At 49.1% G+C, this 20,461-nt stretch overlaps 4 protein-coding genes across 5 annotated transcripts; 1 reads left to right on the forward strand and 3 right to left on the reverse strand.

Annotated features, from left to right (window-relative positions):
- Window positions 1-1,374: 1,374 nt before the first annotated feature.
- On the reverse strand, window positions 1,375-4,448 carry LOC136351075 (uncharacterized). Its single transcript, XM_015793598.3, has one exon. It carries the CDS (start codon window positions 3,824-3,826, stop codon window positions 2,399-2,401), a length of 1,428 nt encoding a protein of 475 aa, XP_015649084.1. The 5' UTR covers window positions 3,827-4,448; the 3' UTR covers window positions 1,375-2,398.
- Window positions 1,611-2,396, reverse strand: LOC107281901 (uncharacterized). The gene has a single exon (XM_015793725.1). It carries the CDS (start codon window positions 2,394-2,396, stop codon window positions 1,611-1,613), a length of 786 nt encoding a protein of 261 aa, XP_015649211.1.
- A 4,582-nt stretch (window positions 4,449-9,030) lies between the features above and the next one.
- LOC4344890 (zinc finger BED domain-containing protein RICESLEEPER 2-like) lies at window positions 9,031-14,234 on the reverse strand. 2 transcript variants are annotated; one of them, XM_015792671.3, is made up of 6 exons: window positions 13,744-14,234; window positions 12,433-13,050; window positions 11,945-12,043; window positions 9,635-11,466; window positions 9,476-9,549; window positions 9,031-9,360 (listed from the first exon to the last, which is right to left on the reverse strand). In XM_015792671.3, exons 2-5 carry the CDS (start codon window positions 13,020-13,022, stop codon window positions 9,506-9,508), a joined length of 2,565 nt encoding a protein of 854 aa, XP_015648157.1. In that variant the 5' UTR covers window positions 13,023-13,050; window positions 13,744-14,234; the 3' UTR covers window positions 9,031-9,360; window positions 9,476-9,505. The 2 variants fall into 2 exon arrangements, with proteins under 2 accessions (XP_015648157.1, XP_015648158.1); XM_015792672.3 differs by having other exon boundaries at window positions 9,476-9,543; window positions 13,744-14,228.
- A 1,301-nt stretch (window positions 14,235-15,535) lies between these two features.
- LOC9266587 (uncharacterized) lies at window positions 15,536-19,114 on the forward strand. Its single transcript, XM_015792912.3, has 5 exons — window positions 15,536-15,638; window positions 15,754-17,087; window positions 17,936-18,091; window positions 18,187-18,376; window positions 18,645-19,114. The coding sequence occupies exons 2-5, from the start codon at window positions 15,771-15,773 to the stop codon at window positions 18,692-18,694; spliced, it is 1,713 nt and encodes a 570-aa protein (XP_015648398.1). The 5' UTR covers window positions 15,536-15,638; window positions 15,754-15,770; the 3' UTR covers window positions 18,695-19,114.
- The last annotated feature ends 1,347 nt before the right edge of the window (window positions 19,115-20,461 follow it).

Consider the following 20,461-nt stretch of genomic DNA (forward strand, 5'->3'; position numbering starts at 1 on the left):
CTGATTTTTGGCGACCAAAGAGTCTAGCTTCGGCGAGAGACGGCGTGAGAGAATTTTGGTGAAAAGCTTCACGAAGCTGTGTACCAGGCAAGGCTGGATCCATCCATTCGATGGAGCTGGTTCAAGGCCGCCAAAACGTCGTCCTTGATGATGACCCAGCAGCGGTGGTAGAACATGCCCGAGAAGCCGTCCGGGCCTGGTGCCTTGTCATGCGGGCTGTCAGCAATTGCCTTCCGCACCTCATCCTCGGTGAAAGGATCTTCCAACTCCTCGATATGCTGTCCCCTAGATTCGAAGAAATCAAGGTTCACCGAGAAATTACGGTGGCTCACTGACCCAAGAACTCCATCAAAGAAGTCGTGGGCAAGGGCAGCCTTCTCGTCAGGGGCAGTAGCGACCTGTGAGCCATGCTCCAGTTGCTGCACAAAATTTCTTCGTCGTCGCCAGGCAGCATGTTGATGAAAAAATCTCGTGTTGGCATCGCCTTCTCGCAGCCAAGAGATGCGCGACCTTTGTCTTGCCATAGTTCGCTCAAGGGAGGCAAGAGCAAGGTACTTCCTTTTCAATTCGCGATGAAGAAAACGCTCTTGGCCGGAAAGGCCCCGCGATTCTTCCATGCGATCGAACCTGCCGATGAGTTCCCGGGCCATCTCCAATTGCAACTTTACATTGCCGACCTTTTTGTCACTCCAGCTTTGGAGAGCACGACCAGTTGATCTTAGTTTGAAGTCCAACCGGGAGATTGGATCCTGCAGTCTACAATCAGCCGACCATGCTTCCTGAACGACCTCCTCAAAACCTTCCAATTTGCACCAAAAATTCTCAAACCGGAACCTCCCTTTCGCCGGAAGAGAAGGCAGTGTTGAAAGAAGCAGTGGACAGTGATCAGAAATCACCGAAGGAAGAGCTTTGAGGAAACTTTGTGGGAAGAGCTCTTCTAGGTCCGAAGTAACGAATATTCTGTCAAGACGCTCCAACGTTGGATGTTCCCATCCATTCGACCACGTGAAAGAGCGTCCATTCAGATGAAGTTCGTTCAGCGCCAGGTCATTGATCGCCCGCCGGAAGCGACCCATCATCCTTCTGTTCAGGTTGGAGTTATTTTTATCCTGATCTTGGTAAATCAAGTTGAAGTCACCAACGACCATCCACGGCCCATCACGGGTGCTTCTGGTGTCCCTAAGTTCCTGCAGAAAACGCACCTTATCTGCGTCGGGTTGTGGACCGTAAACGACCGTGATCCAACAGGAATTCCCATCGCAAAAGGAGAGGCGCGCTGTAAGAGAGAATTCTCCTAGAGAATGCGAATCGCAAGAAACGACGCTACGATCCCAGGCCAAGAGCACTCCTCCTCTTGTCTGAATGGAGGGCAGGTAGCAAAAGTCTGCTAGATTAGGACCCAAAAATTGGGTAGCCAACGGTACAGAGATAGCATCCAGTTTGGTTTCCTGGAGACAAACGACCGAACACCTTGCATCGGCTACCACGGTACGCACAGAATCCCTGCGACCCCTATCATTTAGCCCCCGAACATTCCAGACAAGGAAATTAAAATTGCAGTTCGACATAAAAAAGAAAAGGGGGCGACCAAAAAACAGCGAGACTGTGGCTCAGGCCGCCTTCAATGGCGAGATGACCACCGCGCTGGCAGGAGGCGGTAGACAAATGCCAAAGAGGTCGGCCAGCGCCAACATCTGATCCTGAGACAGCTCCTTCTCGAACAGCTCGTTGTACTGCTGGATAGTACACACAGTCGGTGCAGGCGCAGCTGGGACAGCAGTATCCTTCTCCCCCATCTTCTTAGCTAACACTGACTGGCAGCGGGAGAAAGTTGGGGCGCCATGTGTCGCTTGAAGCGCTTGACGCACACTGCGACGCGGCGTCTGCAGCGGCGCTGGTTGCGGCGGCTGCTGAGGGGCTGGTGGGGGAAGCAGTGCCGGGGGGATTGCTTTCTTGGCTCTCCTGGAGAAGGTGATAAGCGTCGGCGGCGGAGCTGAAGCCTCCTCCACAGCCGCTGCGAACACGGCAGTAGATGGAGCAGGCGGAGATGCGGCCATCTCATCTACCGGAACGACCTCATCGGGAAACGGCCCCCCGATCTCAGCTACCACGACCACCGCGGAGGCAGTCGGCAAAGCCGAGACCGGAGAGAAAACTTGTGATAACGGCGTCGAGGACGCCGCCAAATGCTGTTCTGGGCACACCAAAGGAGCAGAGACAGCCTCCACTCCAAGTGTCGCGTCTGGCACGGAGTCAGGCGGCGGAAGCGCTGACTCACCCGGCGCTGCCATTGCCATGCTTGGCTTTGCTGCCAGAACGACCGAGAGGAACGGGTCTGCATGGGCTGAAACAGACCCTTGAAGGAAGGTAGAAGCGTCATGGTGGGCCTCCTCCATTGCTAGCGGGCTGGGCTGTGACTGCACCTCAGGCCGAGACCCAGCTGACTCAACAGCCGGCCCAGCGACAGTCGATAGCACCAAACCGCCTTGTTGGGCCTCCAACCCAACTGGAGAGGCGGCCAGCCCAACCTGGGTCGTCGAGAAGCTTCCTCGAGCATCGGATCGTGCGCCTCCGGAACTGGGCAGTCCGTACGCCAGTCTGTACGCCAACAGCACTCCCACGAGGCGTCAGGGGGTAGTGGGGACTGACAGACCATGTCTCTCCTCGAAGAGACTGCCGAATCAGCCTCAGACGCCGCGCTCACAGGCAAGACAAACTCCCTGTCCTCCTGCCCCACCACAGAGCCAAGAGACAGAGATTGCAGAGCAGAACTCTCCTTTGCCTTTGCGACCGAGACCGGCTCAGAAGTGTCTTGTCCTTTTCGTGGCTGCCACCTGCAACAGCTGCGAACAGGGCTAAGCTTTAAGAACTTGCTTTTCCACTTTAGCACCTTTTGCTGACGTCGCCGACCACGAGGCCTCCTCCGCCGCGCCATGGCCGCCTCCGCGCCGGCCACAGCCCGGACAGGCTTCTCCGGCGCCAGCGCCCCAGCCCGCCGAAGAAGGCGGCCGGAACAGAGCTCCGCCGGCATCACCGCCACCGGAGCGGCCCTGTGCCCACCGCCTCCACCGCCGCCTGTCGAGCCCTGACCGGACTGCGGCGGAGGGGGGGAACCATCTCGTCGACCTCTGGAGGTGTGGAAGAAGTGCCGTCGAGGAGGGCCGTCGTCCGAGTCGTCCGAGCTAGGGCGACCAGAATCACCGCTGGACGGCGCGAAAGGGAGGTACGGCTCCGGCGGCGAGATGTGATCCTCCATGGCGGTGAGGTGGATGAGAACGACGTAGTCGAGGTAGCGCTCACAGGTGCCCTGCGGCGTGACAACCGGGCCACCATCCTCGACAATGCGCAGCCATTTCTCCTTCGGGATGGAGGCAGGGTCGGAGGTCCAAGCGTAGAGCTTGAAGACCGCCATGTCACTGGCTGAGGAACTGACCGGATCACAGGAGATGATACGGCAGGAAGAACCGAGCACCGCAGCCGCCGTCGCCTCATCCCAGGCGTGACCGGGGATCCCTTCCAGGTGCAGCCGCACCCGGAAAAGCATCGACCCCTCCCTCGCATGCAGCTGCCTCGACCAAGGCGCGACCAAGAGACGGAACTGACCGAGAGGGATGGAGCGGCGGCGCGCAACACGGTCGAAGATTTCGTCGGACTGGAAGGTGACGAGGAAATCCTCCGGGAAGAAACGGCGTACCGAGAAGCTGTGAGGAGACAGAGAGAACTCCGAGCATAGCTCGTCGTGCACCTGGGCCGCGGACGGCGTACGAGCCGCCCCAACCACCACCGCCACCACCGCCCGCCGGAGCTGCGCCTCCCGCTCCCTCATCGCGGCCGAGAACGGCAGCACACAGATCTCCCTGTTTACCCGGAGCTCCGGGTCGCCAGGTGGAACATGCTCGAACTCCGAAGGGGGGTTTGCGCGCGCCGGCGACAGAGAGGCGCAGCCACGCTCCGCGCATTCAACCGGCGACCGAGGGGGTGAGCATGACGGCGAAGAGAACGGCACGGGTGGGTCGACGGAGGGACTTCTTGGCGGCGTTGGCCCCCTGAAGCCACGCGGGGTCGGCGGACTGAGCGGCGAGACAACGCGCCTCCGCTGCGCAGGCCTGTCTCAGGCACTGAAGGTCCAACAGTAGCCCCTGCAGCATCTGATGCCCCAACTAGCACACCAACTTGAGACATTGGCTCCAGTCTTTCTGAACCATCTCTGAGCCACCTTACTGACCTCTGTGGGTGGTTATGAACGCCCATAGAAAATGTTTGAGTGGTCTGTCCGTCTGCAGAGCGTGCGACCGATTTCTGGACCATGCAGTTTGCTTGGGCACACTGATAGTAGAATATCGTCTGGCATGGCTCACCCTGAATTGTGTTCTGCCCACACATCCTCCAATGGTAGCCATCATCAGCTAGGTATATGTTACCATAATCTGTGTGGGATGGCGGGGTTGCCACCTGAATTACTGCAGTGTTCGACGAAGAACCCGTGTGCTGCTGTGCAGTAGATGGTGCCGAGATTGAGGCTGAGAAGGGGCGAAATCCATGATCAGCCATGCCGTACTGCGGTTGTCCTGATTGATTGTCCATTTCCTAAATGAATAGAACTGCTTAATTACTGCTCTTGCTATAGACTCACTGCTTTCTAAATAGGTATTGCTGCGGAAAAGAGTAGACATAGACAGCACCATTCCGACGTCATATTGGGAATCTGCTGTAGAGAATGCAGGCTAAAATGAAATGGAATTTGAATCTTGATGCAAGATCCTATGGACGAAAACGTGAAAGATAGGAACCCGAAAAACTGTCGCAAGTGAAATAGCAAAACCGTATTTTCTACTCCGTTTCTGAAGAAGAGAAATAGTAACAACTTGGGGACTTGCAGTTAGAAAGCTAATCGACAAATTACCTGTTTATAGTTGCAAGAAATTCCGAAGATTGCAGCAATCGCCGACAAGAGATCGCAACAACATGGCGATTCATCCAGGGAACCGAGTCAACTACACATCTGAAACTCAAAGTCAAGGTGGATTTTTGCTCGAGCCAGGCCGAGCGGTGGGGTTATGGGAAATAGTCGTCTTGCTGTTCCTATAAAAAGGAATGACCAACACATAAACTCATAAACATTGCCATCACTATCAGGAGACTGAAGAAAATATTTTCTCACGGTGAACTACCCATCTTACCCTTGCGATTCTTCTTGCTTGGATCGAGCGAGCCAGCCAACCAGGTCGAGGTGCCCTGCCCCTCCTCGGCAGCTCCAGGAGCAGGCAAGCCTCGGACCTGGAAGATGCTGAGCTATACACGAGACAAAGGAAGCGATGCGGCGGCGGCGGCGGCGCCATTTCTGTTTGGGGTTTGCGACGGGAGGAGACGGCGGCCGGGACCTGACCGGTAAAGGGGAATAGAATGGCTGAATGGGTGACCTGACCGGCGGCGAGCTCTATGAATGAAAGCATGGGGAAGCATGGCCCAGTTAGAAATTTGGGCCGAGAATGGACGGCCCAGATTGAATCTTCGTTACCACAAATTTTAACAATTTGACCTTTTGTAAAAGCTAATTATACAAAAGAACCATGGCCAAAACTTATTTCAAAAATGACCCTTTTGTTTAGAGCCAAATCTTGTGGCGCTGAACTTAGACAACCAACGCCAAATAGCACGGCGCTGAATGCAAGTTGGCACGCCGACTCAGCCTCCCATCTGCGGTGGCACGGCATTCAATGTCAGTTGATGTGGCGATGAGGTGTCTAAGTTCAGCGTCATACGATTTGGCGCTAAATAAAAATGTCATTTCTGAAAAAAAGTTTTGGCCGTGGTTCATTTATAAAATTAGTTTTTGCAAAGGGTTAGATTGTCAAAATTTATGCTTCGTTACAACTGCGCTAAGCCCATCACAAAAGTTAAATAACCAATTAGTACACCTGCCGTCCCTTAACATTTCATCGAGTCCGTATGACATCCTAATTTCCAATACCAGAAATCTTTACCTCTCAAATATTTAAAACCGTGTAAAGTAGATCCCATGGCAGTATGCATAGGTGGTTTCGCTGACGTGACATTCTAATGAGCAATAAGAGTAAAAAAATTTAGGGCCCACATATAAGTCACACTAAAAATATAAAAGAAAAACTTCTCTCCCACCTCTCCCCCAAGCACACGACAGTGACATGCGCCTTTCTGTCCATCCAAGCTTTGGTAGCAGGGCACAGAGAGGCGGAGGCTAAGGACGGCATGGTCAGCGACGGGGAGGCCGAGGATGGCGCGGCCCATGACAAGGACGAGGAGAAGGGAGTGTGGGAGCAGGCGGGCACGGGAGAAGCTGAGGATGAGAACGGCACAACCGGTGAGGTTGAGGCGGACGACGGCTAGTCTGCACCACCAGCTGCCGCCTTTGCTTCGTCTCCTCTCTCCTACCGTCCATGCCACTCAGGAGAGAGGAGTCGAGGCGGCCGACCGCCGCCCTTTCCCTCTCCAACCGATGCCGCACCTGAGAGACGGGAGCCGTCACGCCACGTCGATGCCGCACTCCGGTCGCTATTCGTCCATCGACCTCGCCAACGTCTGCTATGCCGCGGAGATGGAGGTGAATGCCGTTGGGAATGGCTTGGCATGCCAGCGGTGGTGGCGTCGCGCGTGGAGCAGTGGTGGCAGTGCCGGAGGGAAGTGAGGATGCATCCGCCGCCCTTCGTAGACCATGCCATCCTCGGCCTCAGCCTCCCTGGCCAGGCCGTCCTCAGCCTAATTTTTTTATTCTCTCTTTGCTGACTAGGATGCCACGTCAGCGAAAATCACTCATGCATACTGCCATATAGTACCTACTTTGCACAGTTTTAAACACTCGAGGGGTAGAGATTTTTGGTATTGGGGATTAGGGATGTCATATAGACTCGACATAAAGTTGAGGGACGGCAAGCAGACTTGTTCCTTACGAATTTATGATCGGAAAAAGTACACCGAAGGTCCCTCAACTTGTCAGCGAGATACAAAATCATCCTCGAACCGCAAAACCAGATATATGGGGTCCCTTAACTATACAAAACCGGTCACCCGAGGTCCCTCGGCGGTTTTGACGCCGGTTTTGTCCTACGTGGTGGCTGAGTCAGCGTGGGACCCACGTGGGCCCCACATGTCAGGGTGCCACCTCATCTCTTTTCTCTTCTCCCTTTCTCTCTCTCACTTATCTCAGCCGGCGACGGGCAGCGCTGTGGGGAGGAGGCTGCCGGGGGAAGGGGAGAGGAGGAGGTCCGGCAGCCGGCGTCGCGCCGACGGAGGCAACGCCGTGGCCGTCAGCATCCTCGTCGCCGGCTGAAGGGGACGAGGCAGGGGGAGCGATGCAGCCGCCGCGAGAACCCCGTCGAGGCCGGCGGCACCCCACGGCCTACTCCGACTTCGTCGTTGCCTCCGCCCCCAGTCGCGGCACCCACGCTTCCCCGACCACGATGCCGCCGCCTCCGCCATGGCGTCATGAGCACGTACCAGACGCCGTGGTGCACCTTCGTCACCGGCCGGGGCACGCCCTGGACGAGGAAGAGGCAGGCGATCCACGGCGCGAAGAAGTCGGCGCGGATCGGGTGGTAGAACTCCCGCCGCACCGCCTCGAACTCGAAGTAGAACACGACCTTGAGCAGGTAGATGAAGAAGACGAGCCCCATCAGCGCCAGCGCGATCCACCATAGCACGTGGTTCACCATCGGGCTGACGTGCAGGAACCCCGAGGCACATCCCGAACGCGCTGATCGGGAACCGCAGCAGGAACGGCCACTTCTCGTCCTTGGGCAGCACCGTCGTCTCCGTCGCCCTCAGCGTCTCCAGCTCGGGGCCTTCCAGGGCGTCGAAGTAGCGGTCGGCGCCGGGGACCTGCTCCGTCTCCTCCTCGGCGATGTTCGGCTCGGGGGCGTGTTAGACTAAGCCTGTCACATTTAGCTGGTTAGTTATTCATTTGTTTGTGCATCCGTGGCAGGTCATTGGATTCTGTCACGAGTTAGTTTCTCTGTTACATGTTGCAGGAGCCAGAGGCGCGCAGAGTTCGCGTCATGGCCGAGAGTGCGTGTGCGTGTGGCTCGCCGAGAATGCAGCGTTGATCAGCACTTCGTGGGATGGCGCGGAGGAAGTGGTTGTAGCGGCTGAACAGGTGAAGCTGTTAGTTTGTTATGCATGTAATCGTTGGAGAATAAATGAGATAGAAAAACCGACGTTGCGCGGCACCAAAACCTGTGTTCTTGTGTTCATCTGTGTTCGTTGCTTTCACGCGCGTCTACACTTTTGTTTTTCTTGTGTTTATCCAAGTGATCGCGTGTGTGAGGGTTTTGCCACAACAGGGCGCCCTCGCCGTTGGTCATGTGCTCCGCGGCGAGCGGCGCCGGCAAGCTGTCGCTGTAGCGCTGGTGAAAGTGGTGGCGCCGCTCCCTCCTCTGCCGCCGCCGCGCGCTGCTTCCTCCTCTTCCGCTGGCGGCCATCGGGGAGAAGAGCGGCGGACTTGGTGCAGCTGCCGCGTCTCCATCATGCTCCCCCCGCCTTGCTCTCCTCCCCGCCGCCTTGCTCCTCCCGCCGTCGCCTTGCTCTCCTCCCCGTCGCCTTGCTCCCCCCGCGACCGCCAAGCGGCGCTGTGCCACGGCGGCGGCAACGAGGATGCTGACGGCCACGGCGTTGCCTCCGTCGGCGCGACGCCGGCTGCCGGACCTCCTCCTCTCCCCTTCCCCCGGCAGCCTCCTCCCCACAGCGCTGCCCGTCGCCGGCTGAGATAAGTGAGCGAGAGAAAGGGAGAAGAGGAAAGAGATGAGGTGGCAGGACCCACGCTGACTCAGCCACAACGTAGGACAAAACTGGCGTCAAAACCGCCGAGGGACCTCGGGTGACCGGTTTTGTATAGTTAAGGGACCCCATATATCTGGTTTTGCGGTTCGAGGATGATTTTGTATCTCGCTGACAAGTTGAGGGACCTTCGGTGTACTTTTTCCTTTATGATCCATGTACCAGTGCAAACCGTGCCAGCCCAACCCAATTTATAAGCATGAATTTCTTCACAAACATTACTGGCTCAACATGCACAGCCATTTGAAATTATACTGACATTGTGTTTTACATTCTTCCTCATATCATGATTACAAACCATTGTAAGGTAATATTGAACGATAATAACAGCTCAGGAAAATATACGAGTATTTTCCAAACAAAACACAATCCTTTGCTTATATAGATAAAAGACTTTTAATTTCTCCAGCGAGTGCAGTAAAACCTGATCTCATAATCATGGCCCGGTGAAAAGCAGAGAGTAGAACTGCTGCAGGTGTTATTGATCATGCAGAAGCAGAGATATATGGGAAACAGGAAATCCAGCTGAACAACTGTAACAAACCAACGGAGCTGCTTGAGAATGAAAAGACAGAAAAAAGAGTTAGGTAGTAGACAAGTGTTAGATCATTACTCATTAGGTTAATGAAATTGCAAAATTTAACAGCGTGTAGAAGGGGAAAAAGACCTGGATGTACCCAACGTAGGTCACTGCAGGTTAAAACGAAGTGTTCTTATTTCCATCATCCGCATCAGCTGTTCCTATTTGATAGTGCAAGATCATTTCAATTAGACACATCATAGTGCAATATATGAAGAGTATATAGCCAAGCATACAAAGTTGTACCAGATGATTTGATCCAGCTTTGGGCACATATAAGTGCTTCTGTTGTCTCAGGTCGCAATTTTCCATCAAATAGCTCCGCCCGTTGATCACACTGATCAAATGCAGATTCAGTAGAAACTGCACATCCAGGTATTGCTAAAATATCGCGTGCCATCATAGCAAGAGTTGGGTATGCAGATGAGTTACCCCTCCACCATTTCAGAATATCAAAAGAATCGTCTTGAGTACAGAGTCCCCCACCAAGATATTCATAAAGCTCTTTGAATTCCTCAACTGCAGCTTGGGCTGTGGTAGAATTCTGGCCCTTGTTATGTAATGGAGCACTAATTTGTATATCTGAACAATTGTTCTTGTGATCCAATATCTCCTTACTTTGCTCATTCACATAAGAGTATTGAATGTATAGCTCATGAAGCTTTGCACGCACCTCGGAGAAATACATTCCAGCAACATGGCTAAAAGCTTGCCTGAAGCAAAGTTCAATGAATCCGAGTTTATATCTGGGATCTAGAACCACAGCTATCGACAGCCACAAGTACCACTTCTTCCAATTTCTGTCAAATTTCTTCTGCATATATGCCACATCAAAAACTCTTCCAATATTTTTTATACTAGGCAGTTCTTGTATAGCTGCTCTCAAGCTCCAGATCACATGGAAGTATGAATTAAATGTCATATTGTGAGGACCAGAAACTACTTTTATTACACGATAGGCTGACCTTGCAATCTTGCAATAGTTCTCTGTTGCTTCGAGATCATCAAAAGATGGCTCCCAAGGACCTGATTGGCAATTTGGTTTAGCATCTGGAAGTGGAAATGATTTGATGAACTGCAAAGCAGCCTCAGAAAAATAGAATGTGAAGTACCAGCCTTTTGATCCGAGAGAGGGACGGTCTAGATGCAGCTGTGATAGAATTTCCTGATATTTCTGCTTACGCTCTGGGGAGCTTGTCATGTAATGAGACCATGTCGATTCCATGTCCAAAACGGTGGAGTCCATAAGTTCATGAAGGGCATCTACCATACAAGGGATACTTAATAGCCTGCATTTGGAAAGAAGGTAGTTCCTTCCTGTAATGTCATCCTCCAAGTGTAATGGAGCTTTCTTATCCACTGATCGCTGTAGTGTCACTCCTAAAAGCTTATCCAAAAGACCCCAATCTTGAACTACTTCCTTTAACACCTTCTCAGCAAGAACAATGTCAGATTGCCAATGCGGGTACAAGCTTAAAATATCAGACTTGCCAAATACTGAAAGAGAACATCTTATTGTTTTTCTATTGATCTTCCAGTCCTCATCTATAAAATGCACAGTTAAACAAGCAACTCTTACTTGAATGTAAAATAACCGCTGCCACTCGCCTAGTGACAGGAAAACTCCCCCAGGTGTAGCTGTTATTTTCTCCTTCAGCTTCATCTTTTCGTTATGAAAAACACTAAGAAACTTTTCCTCAACGGTAGCTTGCTGCACCATGTTAAGAACCGGATTTCTACCAGCTAGAAACTGTGCAAAGCTTGCACTGTACATGGCAGAGAAGGGGCAAAGGTTTGAGACTATTGACCTAATAATCTCGTCAAGAGAACTTTCTTGATCATCTTTCCAGCTCTTTACAATAGGTAGATCAGCCAGTGAAGAACATTTTTTCTGAACCCTACTGGTTCCATGCTGTGCAGGACAGATCTTCAAGTGTCGTATTAGGTGGCTGGTTCCTCCTGAAGTTTTTGCACTGAGGCCTTTTTTACAATGCTTACATTCAGCGGTTTGAACCTTTCCATCAATTAACACAACTTCAAATTCCTCCCACACCGTGGACTTAGATCGCACCTTTTTCCTGGCATCAACATATATATAGCATTACTAACTAATTGTGCTCCAACGTACTCTTTATCATTATTTCTTTATTTAAACCAAAACATACATTGCATATGAAAAATACAAAATTAGTTATAATGCATCAAACTGGTCATGTTTTTCACTACACATCATTAGTGCCGCGCGATAGAATTTATTTTTTTATTTTTTTAAAAAAAGGTAATTAGTGCGCAAAGATAGGATTGCACTTAGGAGACAGGATTGTTTGTAATATTTCTGTCATGCATCTAGCACTATCAAGAAGTAATGGCCTGTGAATAATAAGTTAACTAAAAGAATAAAACATGCAAAGCCCTGCAAGATACAGTACTTGACATGAAGTTATTTGAAAGGCATGCGGGAACTCAATCGCATCGCTATAGGTGAGAGTTAAAATAAGGGGAAAGGAGGTTGTGAGAGAATGTATGTGCAGAATTTACAGTGTGATTATTGATTACCTTGGTTGTGGGTTTTCATGACGAACACTGTTATTCAAAATATCAACCTCACATGCAGAGTGCACAGTGATCTCTTTGGCTGGAGCTGGGACCTGTCCGCTGAGTAAAAGTGCAACATGTCAATAAGAAAAGCAAAAATATTTAGGACAAACTATGTATATTCAATTTTATGGAAGTTGGTTTGTTGCCACTTTTAACCCTACTAAATTTTAATAGGATAATAAATCAAACATATTTTAACCATTGGTATCCTACAAAACTTTGGTACTCCAAAAGTTTCTACTCATAAAAACTATATCAAAATTTGGTAAGTGTTCAAACCAAAAACATCCCAACAATACCAAAATTTGTTAATGCTAAAGTATGTTTGGTGGGATTGGTTTGGCAACAAACTAAACAGCCCCTTGATCCCTGTCCCCAAGGTACCATTTATACAATTATACATCATAGCTTAAAAAATAAACTGAGGAAGTAAGAAAAGAAACTACCTTTTCACTGCATTGGCATCACCAACAGAAGCATTCCCATCAATTCCTAAATCACCATCATCGTCTCTGCAGCTATCACTTGAACCAGACGACTGGCCGTGCCCATTTCCCGTCCCAGGCACTGAAGGTCCACCAGCAGCTCCTGAGGCATCTGATGCCTCAAGTAGCACAATTTCTTGAGAAATAGGCTCCAATCGCTCTGAACCATCTCCGAGCCACCTTAGTGACTGTCGTGGGTGGTTGTGACAGCCCTTGCAAACTGTTTCGATGGTCTGTCCATCTGCAGAGCGTGTTATCGATTTCCGGACCCCGCAGTTTGGTAGGGCACATTGATAGGAGAATACCGTTGGACACAATCCACCCTGAATTGTACTCTGCCCACACATCCTCCAGTGGAATCCATCATCAGCTACATCTATGTTACCATAATATGCATGAGACGGCAGAGCTGCCACTTGAATTACTGGCGTGCTGGATGAGGAGCCCACATGCTGCTGCATGGTAGTAGAAGGCGCCAACATGAATGGTGAGAAAGGGTGGAATCCTTGGTCAGCCATGGCGTACTGCGGTTGTCCTGATTGATTCTCCATATCCTATTTGCTTTCCAACTAGGCAACCCTGTAGAAAAAAGACAGAGATTGATATCACCATTTCCAGTATTGCATTGGAAATCTTATGTAGATACTGCCGTACTAAAATGAGATGGAATTTGATGCACAAACTTATACTATATATATCAACTAGTTTATGAAGGCCTATCAAAAGAAAAAAAGAAAGAAAGAAAATCGACGGACCTAAAGCTTTTTTATTTACTAAAAAAAAAACTCCCACCGTCCCAAAATATAGTGACTTTTGAACGGATAGGACAATACTACAAATCTGGACAGGGATCTGTTATATTGGGATGGAGGTAGTATCTAACTATGGAAAATATTACTGTGATAAATAACATCTTCAATCCTTATCGTATATATAATCGATGAGCCCGGACGGTACATTAAACTTCATTTCAATATAAGAACAAGAATAGAACAATTAAAAAAAAGAGAGAAGAAGGTAATTTTTGGCAGTAGATGGGTTTTATTAAATCAAAATTGTGGTTCGAATTAGAATTTTGACTCATTGTAAGCATTTTTCATTGTCGAGTCATAGTAATTGCATCTATTAAATAAACTAAGAGTTATGGAAATGAATTCATATGGAAGATAAAAGTCGGTTGCTAAATGAATCAGTTGTGTAGAAAAAAAAACTGATGTGAAATCAAAGATGATGATAAAACGATTGGGAAAAGAAAGTTGATCAACAAATTACCTATAATATTTATGGTTGCAAGAAATCCGAAGCAATCAGCGATCGCCAACAAGAGATCGGAACAACACGGCGAGCAATCTCTATGGAGTCAACTAAAGTCTTGTCAGGGTCAGGGTGGAGGTAGCGCACTGCCCTGCTCGCTCGAGCCGCCGGGGCGGAAGGTGCGGTGAGTCAGTCGTCGCCCAGTTCATATACAAGTGACTAAGTGAGTGGCCAAATTTGGCGCTATCGGTGACAGTGCGCCATGTCCCCCCACGGCGAATCTGCGCACTTTAACCCTTGTCTTTCTCCCTGTTTGGATCGAGTCCGAGATGGAGCCAGCTAGCCAGGTAGGTACAGGAGCTTGGAAGATGCTGACCTGCACACGATCCAAAGGAAGGAATAGATACTTCCAACATGGGGAGGCGTCGCCATTTCTGTCTCCGGTACGAGGCGGCGGCGGAGTCGCCATTTCTGTCTGCGAGGAGGAGGCGGCGGCGGCGGCGGCGCCCGGGCTCGGCAGGGGTAACCGGCGGCGGGCACTATATAGGCACCGTGGAACATGGCCCGATTAAGCATTCGAGGCCACTATGAACAGCCCAGATTGGATCGCTCTCAATTGGAATGAGTCTATTTTGCCTCCCTCATCTTCTGCTCCTGATTGGTTCGTCTACCTCAACCTTAAAACCAGGTATAATGACTATCTCTTCTTTGAAAACCGGTGAAAATCGACTACTTCAGTGATTTTTTACCATTTTTTGAAGATGGGGAGACGTTATACCTGGTTTTGCACATAACAGAGACGATTCAATCAGAGTAAGAGATGAGGGAGGGAAAATAGACCCAAGACTTGTTTGGTTTAGTACATACCAAAACATTGGTAGAGCCTAATGCATGCTGAGGCTGGCACCTTCTTCTCCTAGGTGGCGTCGCCTTAGGTAGTGGTGGATGGGGAGGAGGAGGAGCCTTAGGTAGTGGTGGATGGGGAGGAGGAGGACATGTGGAGGGAACAGGGCGTGGAATCAAGGGTCGGGATGGCGGAAGGGTTGAGGAGTAGGAAGGTGAGGGGTGATGGTAGCACGTGCAAGACGGTAGTGGAACTACGGCTTGATGGTCGCTACACCACCCGTTGCCTTGTTTGTGACGGGTGTGTCGGCCACCCCGCACCGCTGGGAAGAGAGAGGAGAACAAAGAGAAAATAAAGAGGGGAGAAGAAGAGTCAATAATATATGGGTCCCGCTTGCTGACTCAGCTGGTTTGATCAGATCAAAGAGCCACGTTAGCGAATACAATCATCCAAACAGCCGAGGGTTTCAAACTAGTTGAGGTTAAGACCTATATTTGAGGGACTTAAATCGGACTTATTCCTCTATGGGAGTTTCTAAAAGCCTGCCGTAAGTTTTTTGAGTCAAAAATTTTCAAATGTAACTATAGTATAACTGAAATGTAATTATATTGTAACTGCACTATGACTGCATTGAAACTGTACTGTAATTAACTTATATAAAACTTGCATTCAATTATGGTTTGGTTAGCTGGTACCGGGATCTTACGCATGACATGTGTGAAAAAAATTTTCCAGCATTTTTTTTCCTTCGTGCACAAATCTCGAGATGATCCGGTAGTCACAAATCTGAAAGTTTTGGGAGAAAAAAAACTTGCAGAAGTTTATAAGCAAATCCGTTCCTATATAGGCTAGAGTATTTGAGCCACGCGGTGACGGACGGCCCAAGTAATCTTTCAAGCCCAGAGCAAAGGGCCCACCACCTGTAGCGGCCCGCCCATATTAAGGTTTGTGTGGAAATGCCCATCTGCCGGAGAGGGGGAGCGGCCGCCGCCTCCCGTAAGACTGAGGCAGCAAGAACCACTCCGCCGCCGCGCCGCGCCGAGCCGCGCCGCGCGGTCTCTCCCGGAAGGTCATCTCCTCCGCTCCGATGATCGCAATTCGCAAGTGGTTCGCTCTCTTGCTGGGTTTCCGCTCCAGAAAATCTTGACATCGGCTTGGTTTTCTGTGCTGTCTCGTTCGTGCAGGCCACCTGCTCGACGGAATGTCCCGGAGGACCACCACCGCGCGGTGGGTGCCGCGTGACCGGCCGGAGCCGGCGGGGAGGTCTGGTACCGGCGCGCCGGGTCGTGCATCCCACGCGCTCGGCCAAATGCCTCGGAGGAGGACCACCACCACCACCGCGCGGTGGGTGCCGCGACAAGGGCAGAAGGGGGAGCCCGGTGGCTCAGGCCACGCCGCCGCCCCCGTCGACCGACTCAGCGCCCTCCCGGACACGCTCCTGCACCACGTCATGTCGTTCCTCAAGGCGTGGGAGGTGGTGCGCACCTGCGTGCTCTCCCGCCGCTGGCGCGACCTCTGGGCCTCCGCGCCGTGCGTCGACATCCGCCTGCGGGGCTCCGGCCGCGACGGCGCCCCACCGGAGGACTTCGGCAGGTTCGTGTACCGCCTGTTGCTGGCGCGGGAGGTGTCGGCCCCTGTGGATACGCTCCGGCTACGGTCGAGCAACGGGGAAGAATATGCCGAGACCTATGACAATGATGATGTCAATATCTGGATATGTTCTGCAATCAAACGCAATGTTCGAGTCATTCACCTTAATGGGCATCGCAAGGATGAACTGGTGCTGGAGCACACTGCTTTTGTCTCTCACCACCTCAAGATCTTGAAGCTGTCGCACATCAAACTTGATGGCAAGATCCTCAAGCAGCTCTCTTCTCAGTGCACTTCTCTGGAAGACCTGGAGCTTAACAACTGTCCAGTTAATGGTGGTGAGATTCTGTCTGTCTCGCTGAAGAAACTGACGATGGTCAAGTGCTCGATCACTATGGACCTCTCGATCTGTGCTCCAAACCTTGAGTTGCTATGCTGCATCACCCCATATTATCATGTTCCCTTGTTCGAAAACCTGAGCTCACTGGTTGCCGCCACTATCATGCTTGATGACTCTTTCTTACGCCGTGATGAATTCCTCTATGAGGTTGAAGAGGAAACCAGTGATGATGAGGATGACAATAAGACTACATCAGATCATTGTGATAGTAAAATGGATGCTGATAGTGATGCCTATGATGATGATGACAACGATGACATCCTATATGATGAATATCTGAACAGCCGTCATGGTAATTTGGTTGATGATTACAATTATGGCTCTGATATTGACAGCGATGACGATCTACATGAATATAGTCAGATAGCACATGAATGTAGAGGTGGACGGTATGGCTACTGCCATGACAGCAAACGGCGTGGTAGTTATTATGAGACATGCAAGCTTGCTGATTCTTTCAGTGGCAAGTATTTACTTCGCAGCCTTTCGAGTGCTAGAAGCTTGGAGTTATTAGCTCATTCAGGGGAGGTATTTCAGAACCTTTTTCTTCTGATAAATTTGTATCTAGTCCTTGTCTTCTGTATTTGCATTCTAATACTTATGATAAATAGCAAACGTAGAACTATCTTGTTTTTTTTCTTAGTACTATTCCTCTTATCAACTCAAAAGGTGACACTCAAAATCACAAATAATTGTGTGACTGCCATGTTGCATCCCTGTTTGCTATCTTACTGAACAGAATGGGGAAGATTCTTGCTAATAAAAATAAAAAATGGTCCTGCTAATGGATTTGATTTAATATTGCCTTTGTACTGCTCCTGTACTTTGTAAATATTTGTAAGTAAGCTTTCAATCTCAATATTGAGTTCTGGGATACCTACAAAATAATACTCCTATATGACATTGAAATCAATAATTATAATTTTTATTTGTATGGAATAAGCTAAATTTCTTGACATACGATTTATTCCTCTTTTCCATCCAGGTCTATAATTCGACACTTTGATACTTTAATAATATTGTAGAAACCTTTTGAGGATTATGGTTCACTTGGGAAAAACAAACTTTTTCATAACAAGTGAATAATTTCAGATTTTCGGATGTCCATTGCTAAATGTTGTAGGTGAATAACCTGGGTCCTAGACTTTGTAACTTCTGGAATATGTACTTTATATATTATTTTCAAGTGGATACTGTATGCATTAGCATGGAGTTTATTCTTTGCATATCTTAATGATACTCGTAAGACAGTTCAATGTACATATTTGCTACTGAATGGTACTAATTCCTGGCAGTATATCATTTGGTTATTTGTTGTTTATATTATTCCATTTATTTAGAGTATTAAATATTTTGCTTGCGTGTACACTGCGAAGGTGGTCATGGTTAGGGAACTGAGAAGGTGCTCAACATTTGGCAACTTGAAGACTTTATCCCTTGGAGAGTGGTGTATGGCTGCTGAGTTTGATGGATTAATTTTCTTACTTCAGGAGTCACCTAATTTGGAGATGCTTTTTCTTAAGCTTGAATTGGTATGTATATTTATATAGTTGCTGGATGTTTCTTGATTCCTGTTTTGGGGTTAGTTTTAACATGTTTAGTAATAAATATTTTGTTCTTCAAAAAGAGCTATAGTAACAAGGAGGCAATAAATATTGGTTTCGAACTAAAGGAAAGATCGTTTGCCTGCAAAAATCTTGAAGTGGTGAATATCAGATGCTCTAAAGATGATGAAAGAGTCCATATGTTAGCAGAAATCTTTGTTGCTAATGGGTTACCCATTGAGAAGATTTATGTCCGCAGGACAGGCAGCACCTGTGAGTAATTTTTTGCCTATCAATTTGTACTCTCAGTTCACAACATTTATGTTATTTGATTACATTCTTCCGGATCTAATTGTTCTTTACTAATTAAACCAAAAATTACCTTGTTATTGAATACTATGTTTAAATGGTCAAATACAAGCAACAAGTAATGCCTTATAGCTTTCCTCCAGTCAGCATGCTCTGTTATTCTACCTCTATATTTTTGTTCCGTGTGATAATCTTAAATCATAAGCCATTGGCTCTTTGATATTTCTTACAGACCTCCGTAGCATGAAAATTATAAGGGAAATGGCCAGGGATGAGCTATGAGAAGCTGGGGAGTACGTTCTGTAATGCCTATAAACACCATGGAAGCAGAGAATTTATGCAGACATTCAATTAATTGTTCAAATCAATCTGATGAGTGCAAAAAAAAAAATTCTTTTTATAGATTCTAAGGGCCTGATGCAAACAAAGTTCGACTACAAGCATACTGCTTACTCATCCAAAGCTGTGATCGAGCTTACCTGAGAGGTTGAGACGAAGAATTTTTGAGTAAAGGAGTAACTATGTAATTATTTAGGTAAATTTTAGTATTCTCCTCGATCTGCACATTCTTCCACTTGAGCATCCACTTTTGATGGGCATGTGTGGTGTTTGCTGATGCTTGACCAAAGTTTGTCTTGACTCTGGCTTAGAAGCTTCTCCATCATCCTTTGGGCATTATGAAACCGTGAATGGCTTTTGGAATATCTCTGATGCTGCGGCTAGACTGCCAATAGTAAACAGCTTCAGTTAGTGCTACAGAATGGTTGATCCTCCTTGCGTGTCATGCTTGAGCTTGCGTTGTTGGCATAGAATCGTTTCTGTGAACTGGCTGTTTGCATAAAATCCATAGGTTGGTTTCAAAGTTTTCATTGTTGCGTGGTTGCACTCTGTCAAGTAGAATAGCTACGAAATAGGTTATTCTTTCGCTCCAATTTTGTATCTTAATGTACAAGTTTTTGTTAGTGAGTGAGTGAGAGACAGAGAAGGTGTCCGGTGGAGATTATTAAGGAATTTCCCGTTAAATGCTGTGGAATGACAATAATTCGAGGTGATGCAGAGAAGTACTCCTCTGCAGTAGCTCGATCTAAAGATTCCCAACTGTACCACCCAGCATCCGTAACGATGCAACTGTAGTGCTTTGTTGTGTTGTGTTATCCGCAGCAGACTCTGAACAAAAGCCTCTGCTCTTTCTAGGTCGATCTATCCTGAACATGATGAATTCTCCTCCTATCCTGTCATTCCTACTGAGCCTTTTGCTGTCTAGATATGGAGCATTGTTACTTCCATTGTCTTTCATTTGCTTCCATTGTACCGACACTGGTGGAGAAACCATCTTTGGTCGGTCGGCCGAAAATCCACAATAGTCCCGGTTGGTGGCTATAGCGGGCATATTTGATCTTTAGTCCTGGTTGGTAACACCAACCGGACTAAAGATCCCGGGGATCTTTAATCCCGGTTGATAACATCAACCGGGAAGAAAGCGCATGCACCAGCCCGCGCACAAGCGCATGCGTAGCCTCTCTCTCTCCATCTCCCATCCTTATCTCTTTTTCTTCTCCTTCCTTATCTCCATCCTCTCCATCCTTCTCCTTCCATCCTCTCCCCTTGCTCTTCTCTCACCCCCTCTCCTCCTCCGCTCCCCCTCCTCCCTTTGCAGAGGCAGCCGGCGGCGGCGGGATGGAGGTCGGGCGCGGGCCGGCGGGATGGAGGCCGGTCGCCGGCGGCCTCACCCTCCCCTCCCCCAGATCCGGCCGGAGGGGAAGCGGCGGGATGGGTGGCTGGCCGGCGGCGGGATGGGAGGCCGGCCATGTTGATGCGAAAAACATAAGGCCTGGAAGATCTGCTTAACTTTAGTGCAGGTCCAAAAATCTTGCCTTTAGGTTCGTGAGCATGCCAGTTGATTTGATCCTGCAATCAACAAGAAATAAAGACAGGAAAATAGCGGTTAAATCCATAAACGATAGCCAATCGGCCAGTCGCCGATGACGTATCATTTATCTTTAAGCCGATGTCATGTTTGATTCAATCGGCAGTCATAAATAAGTAAGA

Source organism: Oryza sativa, chromosome 8 (genome assembly GCF_034140825.1).
Source record: "Oryza sativa Japonica Group chromosome 8, ASM3414082v1".
In the NCBI taxonomy this organism is placed as follows: Eukaryota; Viridiplantae; Streptophyta; class Magnoliopsida; order Poales; family Poaceae; genus Oryza; species Oryza sativa.

Excerpts from the sequence above, each read along its gene's own strand:
- LOC107281901 (XM_015793725.1), bottom strand. The coding sequence starts at position 2,396 with ATGGAGGAGGCCCACCATGACGCTTCTACCTTCCTTCAAGGGTCTGTT.
- LOC136351075 (XM_015793598.3), bottom strand. The coding sequence starts at position 3,826 with ATGAGGGAGCGGGAGGCGCAGCTCCGGCGGGCGGTGGTGGCGGTGGTG.
- LOC9266587 (XM_015792912.3), top strand. The coding sequence starts at position 15,771 with ATGTCCCGGAGGACCACCACCGCGCGGTGGGTGCCGCGTGACCGGCCG. Across the intron at positions 18,092-18,186 it reads TTTTTCTTAAGCTTGAATTG|AGCTATAGTAACAAGGAGGC; the intron begins GTATGTATATTT and ends TTCTTCAAAAAG. Across the intron at positions 18,377-18,644 it reads CCGCAGGACAGGCAGCACCT|ACCTCCGTAGCATGAAAATT; the intron begins GTGAGTAATTTT and ends TATTTCTTACAG.
- LOC4344890 (XM_015792671.3), bottom strand. The coding sequence starts at position 13,022 with ATGGAGAATCAATCAGGACAACCGCAGTACGCCATGGCTGACCAAGGA. Across the intron at positions 12,044-12,432 it reads GATGCCAATGCAGTGAAAAG|CGGACAGGTCCCAGCTCCAG; the intron begins GTAGTTTCTTTT and ends ACTTTTACTCAG. Across the intron at positions 11,467-11,944 it reads CATGAAAACCCACAACCAAG|GAAAAAGGTGCGATCTAAGT; the intron begins GTAATCAATAAT and ends TGTTGATGCCAG.